At 38.3% G+C, this 19,196-nt stretch overlaps 1 protein-coding gene across 1 annotated transcript; it reads right to left on the bottom strand.

Annotated features, from left to right (window-relative positions):
* Positions 1-8,682: 8,682 nt before the first annotated feature.
* LOC306866219 (putative G-protein coupled receptor 139) lies at positions 8,683-18,506 on the bottom strand (the record flags this gene model as incomplete). Its single annotated transcript, XM_079411321.1, has 2 exons — positions 8,683-9,650; positions 18,383-18,506. 2 exons carry the CDS (start codon positions 18,504-18,506, stop codon positions 8,683-8,685), a joined length of 1,092 nt encoding a protein of 363 aa, XP_079267447.1.
* Between the last annotated feature and the right edge of the window lie 690 nt (positions 18,507-19,196).

Here is a 19,196-nt window from a genome sequence, read left to right as displayed (position 1 = left end):
GAAGCAGGGGAATATGAAGGGGGAAAGGAGTTATAAAACCACCTCAATTTTTATTTAGAGACTCAAAATGAGCACAAATATGTAATTGATTGTGTGCAATAGATTTTGTAGTAAAGTTTTGCTTATATTGATGATTTAGTGCCCTTTGAAATTAGCATATATATGATAAAACAAGGCTTTGAGTTCACCAGTTGTAAATATGACATGAGATACCTTAATGACTAATTTCTGATTAGAAAATTTATGATAATTTATGATAAAACAAGCAGTAGGTGAAGCTCAGGTGATGGACTCAAAAAACATCCATGTCCAAAGATTGCAAAAACCATTGCCATCAGCTATTAAGATGAATGGGAATGCTGAAGTCTATTTAAGATCTACTTGGGAAAAATATGTCAGTTTCATGATTTGAAGTGCCCTCCAAAATAATTGGTCACTGGTGAAATCATAAAATACAGTGACACATTCGTTCAATAAGCGCTGAAGCTAAACAGCCAAACCTGCTCAGCTGGGCTGCTGTGCCACTTCATTTTATTCAGTCATTAACGTGAACATTAAAACAGCACTTTATCAGCAGCTGATCCCCGGGGCTGACAAGCCCAGACGGTCACGTTAGGAAATGAGCTTCTATATCTGTGGCCTGCTGGAGATTGACTCGTACGTGTCAAGGGTAATGAAGCATGTTGGGTCACAAGCTTGTGTCTGTCAGGCACAATAAACAGTAAGCAGTAGTGAGAATTGAATTGTGCCTAGACAAAAAAGGGCCTTTTCAGCTGCAGATGAGGTTTAATGTGAAGTGATGGATTGTGATCCACATCACATTGATTTTGTTGCTGAATTTTCTTGTGGGCCAGTTAAATGTACTAATTACTTCGAGCAATTTAAGCGTTGTACCCAAAAGCGCTAACATGTATTGATTCAGGAAGGTGATCTAACTACCGGTGTGTTCTTTAATGGGTTTAAAACTGTCAAGCTCATATTTCACCTTAAAATCATTTTTTATTAATCCAAATGTTTTTGTTTGTTTGTTTAATACAAGAAAAAGAAAAACAATTGTGACATCATATACAGTGGTGTGAAAAAGTATTGACCCCCTTCCGGATTTTTTATTTTATTGCATGTCTCACACTTTAATGTTTCAGATCATCAAACAAATTTAAATATGAATCAAAGATAACACAAGTAAACACAACATGCAGTTTTTAAATGAAGGGTTTTTTTTATGAAGGGAAAACAAAATCCAAACCCACATGGCCCTGTGTGAAAAAGTGCTTGCCATGGAACAGTAGTGAACCTTCCCAGGAGTGGCCAGCCGACCAAAATTACCCCAAGAGCGCAGCGACGACTCATCCAAGAGGTCACAAAAGACCCCACAACAACATCTAAAGAACTGCAGGCCTCACTTGCCTCAGTTAAGGTCAGTGTTCATGACTCCACCATAAGAAAGAGACTGGGCAAAAATGGCCTGCATGGCAGAGTTCCAAGACGAAAACCGCTGCTGAGCAAAAAGAACATAAAGGCTCGTCTCAGTTTTGCCAGAAAACATCTTGATGATCCCCAAGACTTTTGGGAAAATACTCTGGACTGACGAGACAAAAGTTGAACTTTTTGGAAGGCGTGTGTCCCATTACATCTGGCGTAAAAGTAACACAGCATTTCAGAAAAAGAACATCATACCAACAGTAAAATATGGTGGTGGTAGTGTGATGGTCTGGGGCTGTTTTGCTGCTTCAGGACCTGGAAGACTTGCTGTGATAAATGGAACCATGAATTCAGCTGTCTAACAAAAAATCCTGAAGGACAATGTCCGGCCATCTGTTCGTGACTTCAAGCTGAAGCGAACTTGGGTTCTGCAGCAGGAAAATGATCCAAAACACACCAGCAAATCCACCTCTGAATGGCTGAAGAAAAACAAAATGAAGACTTTGGAGTGGCCTGTCAAAGTCCTGACCTGAATCCTATTGAGATGCTGTGGCATGACCTTAAAAAGGCGGTTCATGCTCGAAAACCCTCCAATGTGGCTGAATTACAACAATTCTGCCAAGATGAGTGGGCCAAAATTCCTCCACAGCGCTGCAACAGACTCATTGCAAGTTATCAAAAACGCTTGATTGCAGTTGTAGCTGCTAAGGGAGGCCCAACCAGTTATTAGGTTTAGGGGGCAAGCACTTTTTCACACAGGGCCATGTGGGTTTGGATTTAGTTTTCCCTTCATAATAAAAAACTTCATTCAAAAACAGCATGTTGTGTTTACTTGTTATCTTTGATTAATATTTAAATTTGTTTGATGATCTGAAACATTAAAGTGTGACAATCATTCAAAAAAATAAAAAATCAGGAAGGGGGCCAACACTTTTTCACACCACTGTATATATTAAATATATATATATACACACTAATACACTTCAACATAGATTCACCACGTTGGTACTTTTATTAGGCTTAAGTTATACAAGTCGTCTGTTTATAATCATTAACCTCAGACACTGAATGTAGGTAAAAGGTGATACATTTTTAATCATTAATGTGTTCGAGAAAATATACATCAGAATAACTTGCATGCTATTTTCCATAACATACAGTACATTCACTGGAAATACACAAATACATTCACTTGGCCTACATATAGAAAGATTCAGTGCTGATCAGCCAAACATCTTAAAGAAACTATAAAAAGATGGCTATATACTTGAAACAATGCAAATATGCTTCATATCTGATCACATACATTCATTCTTGTACACATATCAAAGGTTAACAGCCTCAATGACTTAAAATATGTACATTATTGTTCAAATATGTGCTGAAAAATAAACACTTTAGTGTCTCTTAGGCCGCATAAGCCGACATGACCCTATCAAAAAGGATCAGAAAACATATCTTACCCCTTATTTGTTATTTTTTGCATGAAGACTGATCGTGGCATTAAATGATCTGTCGTATCAATACATTGGCAGTAATGTCCAAATATATAAGTTTTATGATTGTTCAGAGAAAAGGAATCCTGGACATGAAAACATTTATTATTGGTTTTTGATTGGCCCTTTATGTAGTGGCCTCGAAAAGTACAAGAACACAGAAGTCACACAAATGTACAAATGTTTCTGTTTACGTCATTTTTTGCAAGTTATTCATAAATGTTCACTTTAAGAGTTGTGTGAATAATCTGTGTAGACAATCTAAGTGAGAAAGGAAAGAGGCAACTATGGTAGAAACAAATAAATAAGAAAGAATAAATATCAGTTTGGATGATGTACAGTACAGACACTTTAGCAGCACCTTGACATTCTAGTCTATAGTTTTGCTTAATTTGTATTCTGTACATATCTAACATACGATATTACACACTTTTTGACATGACAGAGATCTCACAGGTTATACAGGTTAACTTTAAAGTTACCAGTAACAGGGCTCCTATTTCCTGAACGTTCTACTGATTGAGTTAAATAACTCAGATTTGGTAAGACTTTACATTACAGGGTCCATATTAATATAATTAATTACAATAGCAAGAACAATCAATATGCATAATTACAGGCTGCTCCACAAAATAATTGCATATTAAGAGCATTTTGATTATTGTTGCACACATTTCATATAATTACAATTTTAAAAACCCATGAAATCAACTGCAAATGTGCTGACATGTTTCCGATTAGGCCGGATTGTCTGTTTAATTTGTTTTGTGTTTAATTTAGATCACAGGCTGGCAAAAGCACAATTTGCTACTTTGCTATTGCTAGTATGGTGAAAATATTGATCCTGAGTGAATGAGCTGAACAAACGGGATCATCAATTTCACTCTGATTTGTTTGTTCAGTTTGTTCGATAAACAACTCTTGTTCGGTGCCACTTTGAGTCTTGCTCTGGTTCAAAACAATGACTTGATCAGTGTATTGATTCAGTAGGTTCAATTAATACAATTATGTACTATCAGGGTATGTACAGTGCTGGGTAGTAACTGATTACATCTGGTTTACGTAATCAGATTACAAAAATGTTGTACTCATAATTAGATTGTGTAATGATTTAAAATAATTCATAATCAGATAACAGTTACTTTTTATCGATTACATGATTACAAATTTATTGTTTCTCCCTAGTTCTTTTTTCTTTAAATAAAAAAAATTAACATTTTAAATGTTTTCCTTTCTAAAAAAAATCTACTTGTATCATATTTAATACAATGAGTATTCACAATATACAACCCAAATTCCAGAAATGTTGGGACGTTTTTTTAAATTTGAATAAAATGAAAACTAAAAGACTTTCAAATCACACGAGCCAATATTTTATTCACAATAGAACATAAAGAACATAAATGTTTAAACTGAATTGAGCTCAAATTTGATGCCTGCTACAGGTCTCAAAAAAGTTGGCAAGGGGGCAACAAAGGCTGAAAAAGCAAGACATTTTGAAAAGATTCAGTTGGGAGAACATCTAGCAACTAATTAAGTTAATTGACATCAGGTCTGTAACATGATTAGCTATAAAAAGAATGTCTTAGAGAGGCAGAGTCTCTCAGAAGTAAAGATGGGCAGAGGCTCTTCAATCTGTGAAAGAGTGCATAAAAATATTGTGGAATAGTTTGAAAACAACATTCCTCAACGTCAAATTGCAAAGGCTTTGCAAATCTCATAATTTACAGTGCATAACATCATCAAAATATTCAGAGAAACTGGAGAAATCTCTGTGCGTAAGGGACAAGACCGAAGACCTTTGTTGGATGCCCATGGTCTTTGGGCTCTCATACAACACTGCATCACTCATCAACATGATTCTGTCATTGACATTACTAAATGTGCCCAGGAATGCTTCCAGAAAATCAGTAAACACAATCTGCCGTGTCATCTGCAGATGCCAACTAAAGCTCTATCATGCAAAAAAGAAGCCAAATGTGAACATGGTCCAGAAGCTCCGTCGTGTCCTGTGGGCCAAGCTTCATTTAAAATGGACTGTTTCAACGTGGAAAAGTGTTCTATGGTCAGACAAGTCCAAATTTGACATTCTTGTTGGAAATCACGGACGCTGTGTCCCCTGGGCTAAAGAGGAGGGGAGACCTTTCAGCGTGTTATCAGCATTCAGTTCAAAAGCCAGCATCTTTGATGGTATGCATAAGATGCATATGTGCATGCGGTATGGGCAGCTTGCATGTTTTGGAAGGCACTATGAATGCTGAAAGATATATAAAGGTTTTAGAGCAACATATGCTCCCCTCCAGATGACTTCTATTTCAGGGAAGGCCTTGTGTGTTTCAGCAGGACAATGCAAAACCACATACTGCAGCTATTAGGGCAGTCGTGGCCTAATGGATAGAGAGTAACTTGTAACCCGAAGGTTGCGGGTTCGCTGCTGTGTGTGTACACTTGGATGGGTTAAATTCGGAGCACAAATTCCAAGTATGGGTCACCATACTTGGGCACACATCACTTCACTTCACTATTACAACAGCATGGCTTCATAGTAGAAGAGTCCGGGTGCTGAATTGGCCTGCCTGCAGTCCAGATCTTTCACTATTTCTCTATAGAGAATATTTGGTGCATCATACGTCAAATGAAAAATACGCCAAAGACGACCACGAACTCTTCAGCAGCTGGAAACCTACATCAGGCAAGAATGGGACCAAATTCCAACACCAAAACTCCAGAAACTCATAACCTCGATGCCCAGACATCTTCAAACTGTTTTGAAAAGAAGAGGAGATGCTACACCATGGCAAACATGACCCCGTCCCAAATATTTTGAGACCTGTAGCAGGTATCAAATTTGAAATGAGCTCATTTTGTGCATAAAATTTTAAAATTGCTCAGTTTAAACATTTATGTTATCTAAGTTCTACTGTCTCATGTGATTTGAAATTCTTTTAGTTTTCATTTTATTCAAATTTAAAAAATGTCCCAACATTTATGGAATTCGGGTTGTAGAATGGCCATGTAAATGTCATGCAAATGAATTTGCAACCTATCTGAATTTTGGGGGAGGGGGGGGGGGGGGTCAACTTTCATGACATGACTTTTGCTGTTTTCACGTTTATTAATGTTTGTTCATGTGATGTAGGGATCCAATCTTTTTTGTCAGTCAAATAAAATATTTACTTGACATCCCCCTGAGATTTAAATCTAAATGATTATGTAAAATAAATAAATAAAACACATATGAAGTAATTTAACATTCTGCTTGCATGTTCTCTGATGTTGATTAATGGTATTAATATATTTTATTTCTCATTTAAAAAAACTAAAAAAAAACAATAATCCCAATTAAATAAACAAGTTAGGTCAAAAGTAATCCAAAAGTAGTCAGAATAAATCAACTAAAATTAGTCATCTAAATTACAATACTGCCTACAGTTTTCATCATGCAATTTGTAATCAGTAACAGACTCCAGTTTGTAAGTAATCTACCCAGCACTATATATAGGCATGTTATAGACTCTATTTAAAGACAGAAAAATAGTCACTTATTTGTATGGAAGAGCATTATTGGACAAAACGTGTGCCATTGCAAACAAGATAAGTTCATATTTTTTGTCCATTACCCTGGAATTGAAAGACAGAACATTTTAAATATATAAATTAACTTCATAAATTTTAGGGAGTATGCAAGCATACATACCTCAAACTGCTCCTCAGGGCTTACAGACATGGACTAAAAGCCACAAAAAAGCCACAGTTTTTAAAATGGACGCTGTAATGGAAAGTGACCGTTTCAGTTCTGAAAGAAACAATTTTTCTCTTTTACATTTCACCACCAACACAGCATTTAGCATTCATAGCTTTCCCTGCTGTAATGAGACAGGTGAATACAGCCTTGTCTATGACAGTGATCATACATTTTTAAGTTGTCTAGCTTATCTATGAACACGTTCCCAGCTGTATATATGCACCACAGTCAAAGCACTACAAATGGCAGCCTGTTACTCCACGCTGCAGTGAAGATAAATGAATGTGGTTTCCTCCAATAGCTCACTCTGGAGACAGCAATTGATTTTATTTGAAAAGCATTCTCTTTTTCGCTTTCTTTTTTCTTGAGGTTGCCCAGCAAAGTTAAATGAGTGCATGTGTACCTGTGTGGCAGAAGTTGAAAAGTCTTAATTATTTAGTTTGTCACTGTGATAGAAAATCTTTTCATGTACTGAGCAATGAGTGTCTATGTTGCTTAGTATATTGATTTAACCAATAAAGAATAATTCTTCTCTAAAGTTTTTTTTTAGTTTTTTTTTGGCCTTAATTATACACTTAACAGTCAGTTGCACCAGAAGCTTTTTGCTGAAGCAGAAGTCTTTGCGTTTTTGTAATTATTCTTCATCAGGCAACAATAACAAAGCGAGTTTCCAGCACTGAGCGTGTCTAAAGGCTTGATTCTTTAATAAGAGCTTGTGCTGTTTGCGACCGGCCCTTGGAGACCAAAAGCATATTAAAGGAAATGCCAGCATGGTTTTTTAATGTCACAAAGGGAGGAAGTGCTCTGTCTCTCTGCTGAGAAGGTGAGAGGGGAAAGGTGGTTGACATACAGTAAACATCTCGTCGTCTTCGAATCCTTTTTCTTCTTGTAAAATGTTGCTTTTGTGCACATTCAACTGATACCATGCTTGAGACTATAGGGCTGGGCAATACATTGAATATTGGAGATATTATCGCATTGTCTTTGCTGACGATAAAAACGTGGGGAATATCATACAATATGGCTGCTGTTATGCAGGCTATAAAATGCTCCTATGCCCATATGTGTGAGTGCATTGAGAAGAGCCTCAAAGGTTTCTATTTTCAGCATTTAACAACCTTGAGCCTTGTGGCCAATAAGCACTGACCAATCAGAGACATGAAAAGTCACAATCCATTAATTAGTGCTGTTTTTGTTCAACTATGCTCACTTTCTTTATTCTACAATCTCACAAATCATTTATGGAAGCCAGTTTCTACCACTGAATAACTGAATTTTAACTAAACTCACAATTGTTTGAGTTTATATCTCACAATTATGACTTCTTTTCTTTTATGACCAACTTTCATGTTCTTTTTAAGCTATCATGTTTATTTTAAACTCACAATTGTGGGTTCATATCTCAGAATTATGAAAGAAAAAAGTCAGAATTGTAAGATAAAAAGTTCTGTGGTGGAAACAGGCTTCCATAATAATTTGATAACTAACAATGTGTAAACGCGATGTAAATTAAGAGATTAATAGAAATAAATAAATTAATAAATTAATTTTTTTTTTTTTAATTATCAAGAGAAAATGCAAAAGTATTGGCAAATGAACTAATATTGTTAATTTGAAAAATATTGAGATATACATTTTTTATATTGCCCAGCCCTACTAAAGACAACATCTTTAAATCACATCAATATAATTGGTCTAATTGGACAGTCATTGCCTGGAATGTGAGCAAGCATTTCATGAATTCTCTTGATTTTGAGATTGAGTCTTTTTTTTGCGTTAATATCCTGAAGGCGTTGGCATGTTATAGCTTAATGACCACTCCTGCTTGTTTTTTGCCAGAGAAAGAACCACATTTTGGCCGTAAGATGTCTTTGAACCTGACACTGGATCTTTCGTTGAGGCACTTTCCAACAAGCCGATCGCCGCCTTCTGCTCGTAACCAGTCGGAAAAGACTTTTCCCAAGCTCGCCTGACTTAGTAGTCAGCATTATATTGGTACGGCATGATTTGATTTGGCATTCAGGAGGATATGCAGACTGGTTTGCCGTTCTTGTCATACTGGTACACCAGCATCTTGATGCAGTGTGAGTTGGCTGGTGAGATCCAAGGACTGCTGGTGATGGAGAAGTTGTGACTGGCGTAAAATGGTGGCGACTGCTTCCTGCATCGGAAAAGGGCCTTTAGCACCGTGCCGGCCATCCTGCGGAAACGCTTGCTGATGAAGCAGTACAAGAAGAAGTTGACGCCAGTGTTGAGAAGTGCCAGCATGTTCGCCACATCTGTGACCAAATGCAGCAGCCTGGCCGGTCCAGGTGTCGCAGGTTGGGCTGTGTAAAGGTGGTAAAGGATTATGAGGGTGCGTGGCGCCCAAAGCACAGCGAAAACTGAGGTGATGGCCAGCAGGATGGCTGTAGTTTTTCCAGTGGAGTAGCCACGCAGACGGAAGCAGCTACGGCGGCAACGGAGCTTGCGTACGATGATGGCATTGAGCGTGAAGAAAACGGAGCAGGGGAGCAGATAAACCGTTGCACAGTGGACCCAAACCAACACATGCTGGCCTGCGCTGCTACTCCGGCCACCAGCACTCGCTCCCGGCAGCCCGTGCCACAGATCCGGCCACCAGTAATACGGGACGCTGGTGATCAAGCAGCCAGCATACACCGCCAAGATCACTTTGCGAGTTCGGGCTGGGTAGGAGACAGTGTGGTAGCGCAGCGGATGGCACACAGCGATGTAGCGGTCCACGGTCAGGGGAACAGTGATCCAGATGGAGGTGTGGATGGAGGAGAACTCCAGAACCTGCACCGCTTTGTTAAGGGAGTGGGGAAGAGGCGCTCTGAGAATGAAGTCCTCCAATAGGAAGTCCACAAACACGATCAACAGCAGGACCAGGATGTCAGCTACGGCCAGGGCCAGTAGGTAGTTATAGGACGATTTCTGTCGCCGCAGCACCAGCTGAGAAAGGATGATCACGGTGAGGATGTTTGCTGTGGAACATGAGAAGAAATGGAGAGAAAGCAGAACATGGTGAGAAGAGAGAGGAACGGGTGGGTTAGAAACCATTGAAGTCAGTCTTGCCAGATTATGGCACATACAGGTGAGAAAATTGCATCTTTATTAAACTTACGGGTGTAAAGAATGAGTCATACAATATTGCATTGGGATTGCAGTACCACAAATAGCAACAAAATTTAGCGAAGCCGAAATCAAAAGCTGCTCCATCTTTCTTACCCACTGCACACACTCACAATGGCTCAAAGCGTACAAATCACATGAAATGCATACACTTATCTTAACCTGCGCACACACACGCATACGTTTACATGAATCATCAATTTCATCCACATTCTTTCGCATACGCAGTCACCCACACTCATGCATTCACATTTTCATGCATATATGAATGCTCACATACATGCATTCACACGCAAACTCTAAAATTAACATCCATAAAGTCACCATATCACATGCATATTTGCATGTACGTGCATTCAGACAAATTCACATGCATTCACATGCACAAACGTGAATTCACACAAATGCAGTCACATGCAAACATTCACATTCATGTTCAGATGCATACATATACATTCACATGCATACACATACAGCCACTTGCATAAGTTTGTACACATGCACTACAAATCAGAAGCATTTACACACATACATTCATTCACACACACACACACACACACACACACACACACACACAATTTCAGATTCATACATTATCATTCAGGTGCATGCATTCACTCATACACACTCAAATTCACACACATGCACCTGTTCACATGTTGACACACATGCACACTAAAATTCAGACACGTGCAGCCATGTATAAAGATGCATATCCAAAGGCATGAGAGAACGTGACCTTCTGAGACTTGGTCATTCAATTTATCCCTCTTCTTCCTGCCTGCCTCTTTTCCTCCACAGCTTTTACCTCTGTCTCATTGTGACCTTCAATAAAAACCGAACAAGCAGCAGCAACATGTGCAGTTACATCCAATCGCTGGTGCTTATGCGGTGCTCTATATACGTCCATGTCACAGTGATGCAAGAAAAAGGCCCAATACGCAGACTCTCTAGCATGCACTCTTTCCTCTTCTAGACCCTTTCATTACCTTGTTTTCATCCAAACCTGTTTTGTTTGGGGGTCACGCACAGGCAGCGTGAGATGTACGGGGAGAAGAAATGACCAGCGGTTGTCATGACCTCTCACTGTGATAAAAAGAGCGTGCACACAAAAGCCCTGCCTTTATTTAAGCAAAACAATTTAATACAGTGGTAGGGGAAGCATGGAAGATAAAGCCTCATTACAAAAGACCTCAGGAAACATTCTGGGATATGTTAACCTGAAAAAGTAATTCACCAAAAGTTGCAGTAAATTTCCTACCATGGCTTTACTGTAGCCAATGGGCTGCTGCGTGGAACAATATACTGGATGAAAACTTCAAAGTGTTTTGCACCCATGGTGTGTCTCTGCCTGTCTGACAGTCATTCGGGCTGCTAATAAAGATGGAATTGGATTACATATGCCAGTCAGGAGTCTGGAGAGTCACACATCAGTTCCAGAACATCAGATGATTACAAATTACAAAGACTCCAGTTTCAAACTCACACATTTGCATAAACACTGGCAATCTCAGGCACACAAGCATTATTTTAAAGATGTATAGACAAACAGAGGGACAGACAGAAATAGGTTTAATTGGTTCATTTGCATCACCTTTGTAGAAAAGATGCAATGATACAATGTTAATTTCTGATGTCTGAAAATGTATTTCTGATATCAACAATTTAATTATTGATATCAAAAATGAACATTGTCACTAGTGACAATTAAATTGTTGATATCAAGAACTAAATTGTTGCTATCAAGAATAGACATTTTTACTAGTAAGAATTGTATTTCTGATATGTGAAATTGGAATTTCAACTAGTAAGAAATTAATTCTTGATATCAACAATTGATTTTGAATGACAGCCTATGGTGACATTTAACTAGTGAAAATACAATTACAGATATCAACAATTATAGTTTTTACTGGTTGAAATTTTATTTGTGATATCAAGAATGAGCATTTTAACTAGTGATAATTGAATTGTTGATATCGAGATTTAACATTGTTACTAGTGGAAATGTAATTGCTGATATCAAGAATGAGCTTTTTAACTAGTAAAAAACTTAATTGTTGATATCAAGAATTCATATCCTGAGAATGAATAAAAGTCAAAACGGCTTGCCATAAATAACCCGCCTTGTTGGCAAAAACAGTGTCAAACTCAGTGTTTTTTGTTCAGGATCACTAACAAGACAATGAAGGTTATTTTTGTGTCTGAGTTCAGTGACAACAGCCTCTATTACAGCCCGCTGCCCTACATTTTTATTTTATTTAATTTTTTTTATTATTTTTGTTGTTTTTGTTGCCTGCCGAATGTACTAAAATGATTATTTCCGAATTCGCCATTTAATAATAAAACTCTAATAAATCATGAGTCGGTTAGTCTTGACTCCGCGTAAAGGATGGTAGACTGGAGAATGGAGTGGAAGTGTCCAGGTGGAGCAGAGAGGCTCAACTGTCCTGTTCAGGACTTCAAGTTCAGGTCAGTTACATCTGTAAACAGACTATTGTAGTTTTGGTGATTACCGCGTGAGGCTGCTGTTGTTTTGTTTGTTTTGTTTTGCGTGAGGCTGCTGTTGCGATAGCTATGAAGATTGTAAGTTTTGTTATCGCTACATTAGTTGCTATCCTTTGCAAAAATTCTCCTCAGTCTCAACCGGGGTGGAGTGGAGTGGGGTGGAGTTTATTTTGTCACCGTTTTCACTCCTGACGAGTTTGCACCCCTGTGTTTGTTTGCTTAAATGTTTATTTTTGTAAAATGGTCTGTGCTATCCACCACACATGCAAGGTTGGTTGATTGCGTAACTGCAATAAAGTAATAGGCTAGCTATCAATTACTTGTTTACATAGGATATCGTTTATTTTAAATTATTTAGACACTTAGGCTATAGTTTGACAATGTTCTAACTCAACACGCCATGGGAAGTCAATCTAACTTAATGTTTTCTTTTATTTTATATTGTTTATTTCTTACTCCTTAACAGTTCATCAGGCTCTTAATGATTTAATCTGTGCCATCATTGGAATATCTGAAGGTTTCTCCATCACTCATCATTAGAACCCATTGGCTCTTGATTCTGACTTGTACTTGCTCTTATGAAAAAGCACCATAGTTCTTAATCGTAGCATTTGTTATTAATCATTACCAGGCCAATAATGACTTTTTTTTAATTAATCTATATTGCATTTGTTATGAGAAACAACAGCCTTTAGAAACAATAGCTACAACATGCCACAGTTGTAATATAAATCTTTAGGGAAAAATCTATTCCCTTAACAGATTATCTATTATAAATTCTACATGTTAGACAAAATTTACCACAATAAATAAGCCTACAATAAAACGTGATAAATTATAGTAAAGGTGGTCACGAGTAGGCTAGTTTAAAAATATTTTAATATTATGTTAGCAAGATTATGTTTTCTCCTCTTTTCATCAGTTTTTTTTAGTTTGTGCCTTTTTTTTAGATAATGTTCGATTTTCTCCATAGCATTTTAAAGTGGCAGTTTCTCAATAGAATTCAATTAGATCGCATATTTTACCATCAGCTTCACGATAGGAATGGCTCGCGCAAATCTTCTCACACTTCTGAGCGCGCTGGTGAACGTGCACAGAGTATAGGGTTATTCGCGCGCCGCTCGTGCACAATTAAACGAACTGCTTCAGTCATGTTGTGCTGATAAGCTCCGTTCAGTGTGTATGTGAGGTTAGCGCTTATAAAAGCGCCGAAGGCGCGGTTCAAATAATTAATAAATAGCCTGATTCTAAGTTTCCATTAACCGTGGTATAAATATTGGGGGGGTTGAACTTGATAGTTTTGGTTATCTCACCCCCCCCCCAGAAACTACGCCCCTGGCAACGCCCCCTAAAACGGCTCAGAGTGTCACTGTGTCCAAATTCAGGGTCTGCATCCTCCTTAGGATCCTTCCTACCCGGTTGAAGGAGGAGGGATCCTCCGACGTCCGCAAAACCCGGAAGTCGGTGTTTGTGAATTTGGACAGCCTACCCTTCTTTCAGTTCCCTCCCTTACCCATTGCTCATATCCTGTCGCCTAGCAACCGTGACAGCGCCAAGCAAGAAGCGGGAAAATGGAAAAACAAAGAGTTATTCACCTCATTTTAATTCTTTTGGAAGAAATAAAGCAATTAAATAAATTAAATACTTTCTTTGCTCGTTGTCGGAGAGTTTTTTATATCAGACTACAAGACAGTCACATCCAGGTAAGCCATTATAGCCTATTTTTATTTGTTTTTAAGTATTCTACTAATTTCTCCTACAAATTCATTGAGCCGAAGCATAAACTTTAGCTTGTTTTGTCAGAGAAACTCCTCTCCCACTCCGCCTTCGCTCGCTTCGTCCGCCATTACGCTCTGCCGAAAAGAATTATGGGATAGGTAGGACGGGAAAGGATCCACCACACCCATCCTTCCAATTCGGGGAAAAGGAGGACGTATTTGTGGGCCGCATTTGAAGGATCCTACGAATTTGGACGGTCTTCGTCGCGGCGCAGTGACGTAACATCCTTCAAATGAGTACTCCGAAGGATGCAGACCCTGAATTTGGACACAGCCTATGACTGTAGTAGTCCAACATAAAAATCCAGATTCACCAAATCCCACTCTATGTAAAACTATGTTTTACTTTGCTTATCCTCTTTATTCTTCTTTTTTATACTCCACTGTCCATTCTGCTTTTGTTTCTGGATTTCTCTTTTACTGGATTAATCTCTCCAGATGCCCCGCTGAGAACGTACTTTATTTAGACAAACAAAAGGAATCCATTGCGGCCTGGAGGTTGAACATTTCCTGACATTTCCATTTAGCTGTGGTCAACACCGTAAGCATATTGATTTCACTTGACTCCTGTCTTTGTACAGGTCTCTGAGGCCCAGAACAGGAGCAACCAATTGTAATGGCTTTATGTAAAAGTTTCATAGCTGAATAAAAAAAATATGGATGATACATTTTAAAGTCACCTGCCATTGGCATTATGGCTTCTCAGATGTATTTTATTCTTTTTTTGTGAGGAAAAATCCCCAATAAACTCTGTCACTTCTAGCGTTTGAGATCTTAGCAGTTTCTCAAAATCTGACAAAATACTGCAACGAAGCCTGCAAAAAGTTTTTCTGGGTTCAGCGACTCTCACCCTAAAAGTTTTGCCTGACTTGCTGATCATCCTGAAACAAACACGAAAACGCTCACAAACACTTTCCTCACAGAGGCGGTGAGCTCTCAGAGTGCCCTGGATCATTTACCTAAATTGAAAATCATTGGCTCCACCTCTTAACTGGTGAATAACACCACCAGGGTAATGCAGAGGCGGTGAGAAGATCGTTATTGTGGATCTGTGACCTTCCAAAACATGTGATGTTATAGTCAGCTTCTGGATGAAAACCCTTCATCTTCAACTGAACCAAAACACATAAATCAAACAGTCCTTCAAAGTACAGCCTTCAGTGCACGAAGCCAATGAAATAAGACCAACCTCTTCCAATTAGTGACCTTAATGAGCTTAAACTGAAGCGATCAATCGAACAGCCATGAGCTCATCTGAACACACTCGTTTCTGTGGTTTCTACTCTTATTTTCTGATTTAGCGAAGTTGGGAATATTTCAAATTTCATTAAAGTGTGAATAGCAGGTTTTTACAAGTTGCCACGCAGTTCACAGCTGTGCAGTTGAATATGAAATGTCACAGTAATAAATAAAAAAATTATTTACTGGTATGATTTAATATCTGGGTTGCATTTTCTTTTATTTTGTGTTTTTGAAGGATGTCAAGCAACCTGTCCCTGTTGGCGTGTGTCTAATTGCCTAGCTTCTACAACAACTGACAGCTGAATGTTGTTGAACGGTCTTTACAATTAAAAGCCTATACGGGATTTTGCAACTATACACAATTAATTGCATTTTACTATTTGCATTTAATATTTGTTTTGTTTTGTTTCACAACAAACCCACTTCTGTTAAACTACAACATTTTTCAACTTTTTTTTTCTAAATTTCTTTCAAAATAATCATTTGCATGCAATTAAATTTTTTTTCAAATAATCATTTGCAATTTTTCAATTAATTAATGTGTCTACATGGAATATTTGCATTTTAAAAACATTATCAGGGCTCTTTAGGTAGATTGCAAAACGATAAGTAAAAATACTTATCAGCCTCTAACATGAATTATACATATATATGTATACATTCACTGTCATAAAAACTATTTGTCAACTACTATAAAAATACAACCAAAAAGTATCACTCTTCACCTCTTTCCTTTTTAATCACACCTGCTTTTAGTCAACCTCTTTCTTTTCATTTTCCTTCCATCCATTCCCTATGCTTTTCTCACTTTCTGTGTACAATGCCTTTGAGAGGTTTCGCTTCTTCACCTAGCTCCTCTCCATTTCTGCATGTTTTATCACCTCCATCTACCCAAATCACTGGCAGATGTAATGACTTTCACACAGTGTTGAATAAAGCCTCAAATCTCATCGCATCACTCCCCTCTTTGTCCCACCAACCCATGTCGAGTTGAAATTCAAGCTGCTATTTAGCAGTCGAGCAACAAGAATACTGCCTGCCTTCGAAAGCAAATGAAAATATTTGTGTAAACTGCTAAGGCTGAGTGCTTCGCTCAAGGGCACGGCGATTTATCTCAATCTGACAACGAATCATTCCGCTGAAACTGCCACATGGCGTCCAACCTGAGAGAAAAGCTTCGATTAAAATTTTCAGCACACCTGCAAATAATACCATTAGTCATAAATGAGCAATCAACCTCCAATTGTGCAGGGACAAAATTTAATTTTAGTGTCCAGGAGCATTAATATTAAATGCTTGAGGCCAATTAATACGAGGGCTACTCAAGACATCTAATGTATCATCTGTCTTGCTCCCCAGGTCATTCCAGTTAGAGCCGGATCTAATTTCAGCATCTGCGGAATAACAGGTATTTCTTGCTGGTATATAATGTGAGACACTGAATTCTGAATGTCACCGATGACCTTTGGAAACAGTGTTTTTCCTCAGTTCTGATGCCAATATGGCTGCGCTTCACAAGGTTACAAACTATTTGGTCAAGGATGCTAGTAAAAAAAATCAAGATTAAGTGGAACAAGACAAAATTTTCATAATCTACATGAAAATTCTCTACTGATCGGTCACAGACAATTATATTAGGGTGATGCATTCGCCTCAGCCCTGTGTATTCATAAATACACAGACAAAGTCATGCAATAAAACATGCATTGTAACTAAATAATCTTTTCTTTTTTTAAGAATATACATGAAAAACTGTATTTACAGGTACAAATGTGTATATATGAGGTGATGCACTTCTCTCACCCCTATGCACTTCACACATTCATATACAAATCATGGATAAAAACATGCATTTTGCATGAAATAATCAAGATTAAGTTGGACCCAAGACAACATTTTAGGAATCTACAATGAAATACTTGCATTGATTGACCACAAATGTAAATTCTGATTATGATACACTCGCCTCAGCCCTGTGCACTTCACTGAGTACTAAATAATCAAAAATTCAAGAATTTGCAGGAAAAATCTGTACTGATTGGCCACAAATGTGAATTCTGGGAATGTTGCACTCCTCTGAGCCCTATGCACTTCATATATGCACAAAATCATGCATAAAAACATAATATAACATAAAACATAACATAAATAATCAATATTTTAGGAATCAGCATAAACAACCTTGATGGGCACAAATGTGAATATTAAGGGTGATGCACTCCTCTTACTTAATGATTACACAAAATCCATAAAAACATGGATTGTGCATTAAATAATCAAGATGTTAAATATCTTGTGGAAAGTGTGAATATGAATATTAGAGACAATGCAGTATTCTCACCCCGTGCACTTCACAAATGCACAAAGTCATGCATAAAAGCACTAATTAATCAAGCTTTTAAGAATCTGCATAAAAAATCACTATAGATCGGCCATAAATGTGAATATTTAGGGAAATACCCTATCATGCACAAAAAAATCATGCCTTGTGGACTAAATAATCAAGATGTTAAGCATGCATGAAAACCTGTAATGATGGGTACGAATGTTAGATAACATTTATCACCCCTATGCACTATACAAGTCATGCATAAAAACATTCATTGTGCATTAAATAATCAAGATTAAGTTGGACTAAAGGCAAAATTTTAAGAATCCACAATGGAAAAACGTCCACTGATCGAACACAAATATGAATTTTGGGGACGATGTACTCCTCTCACTTTTATGCACTTCATATATGCACAGACAAATTCATGCATAAAAACATGCATTGAGCACTAAATAATCATGATTTTAAGAATTGGTTTGGAAAAACTGTATTGGCAGGTACAAAAGTGAATATTTGGGATGATGCACTCCTCTCACCCCTCATGCATGAAAGCACTAAATAATCAAAATATTAAGAATCTGCACAAAAAATCTGTACAGAATGGCCACAAATGTGAATATTTGGGGTGATACACTCCTCTCACTCCTATGTATTTCATGAACACACAAAGTCATGCATGAAAACATGCATTGTTAACAGAAAATCTTTCTTGCATCCTTCTTACCAGGCAGGCCGAGGCACAGCAAGGAACTGTAGTAGATGACAGGAAACTGTCCGAGAGGGCAACCGCGAGGACTCCAGGAACTGGAGTTGGTGGACAGCACGGTGAAGATGTGGCTGTGCTCCATGTCCTCTCTGCCCTCCTTCAAGCACCAGAGAGAAGACGAACCACAGCCGGACCGCAGGACACGCAGAGGAAGAGCTGGCTGACACGTATGGGAGCCGGAGGATGACCGCGCGGCAGAGAGACACAGACGATGAGAGGCAATGTGATGAAAAGAAAGGCAGGGATGTGAGGAAGAGTGTGTGTGTGTGTGTGTGTGTGTGTGCGTGTGCGTGTGCCTGTGTGTGTGTGTGTGAGAGAGAGAGAGAGAGAGAGAGAGAGAGGGGTGGGGGGTGTTGCGAGCTGGTGGGAATGAAATCTGGGGAGGCATGAACGCAAAAAGGGTGAAAATAAGTGACGAGGGGGGAGGGGGGCGTGAAGGAGAGGAACATTGGGAGAGCGAGAGGCGTTAAGTGAGGAAGAGACGATTGGTGTTGACACCGCTGAGAGGTGATTTCTGTGCTGACACACTCATGTGTCTGAAGGGCGACCCAGAAGTAAGTAAGAGCTTTAGCATGACTCGACTAGTTCGCACCAGTTACACGTACAGTACATCCACGGCGCACATGGTGGACACGGGTGCTATCTATTTAGCATTTTTGAACTTGTGAATTTTGTCGTTATGTTGGGGAAATTAAAAGCATCCTAGATATGTTTTTATTAGTAGTAATTATTTAAATGATTTTGTTTGCCATCACACACTTTTGAAAATAAT

This window comes from Barbus barbus (assembly GCF_936440315.1).
Source record: "Barbus barbus genome assembly, chromosome: 4".
In the NCBI taxonomy this organism is placed as follows: domain Eukaryota; kingdom Metazoa; phylum Chordata; class Actinopteri; order Cypriniformes; family Cyprinidae; genus Barbus; species Barbus barbus.
The sequence above is the reverse complement of the archived record's forward strand: the minus strand, read 5'-3'. Positions and strand labels throughout refer to the sequence as shown.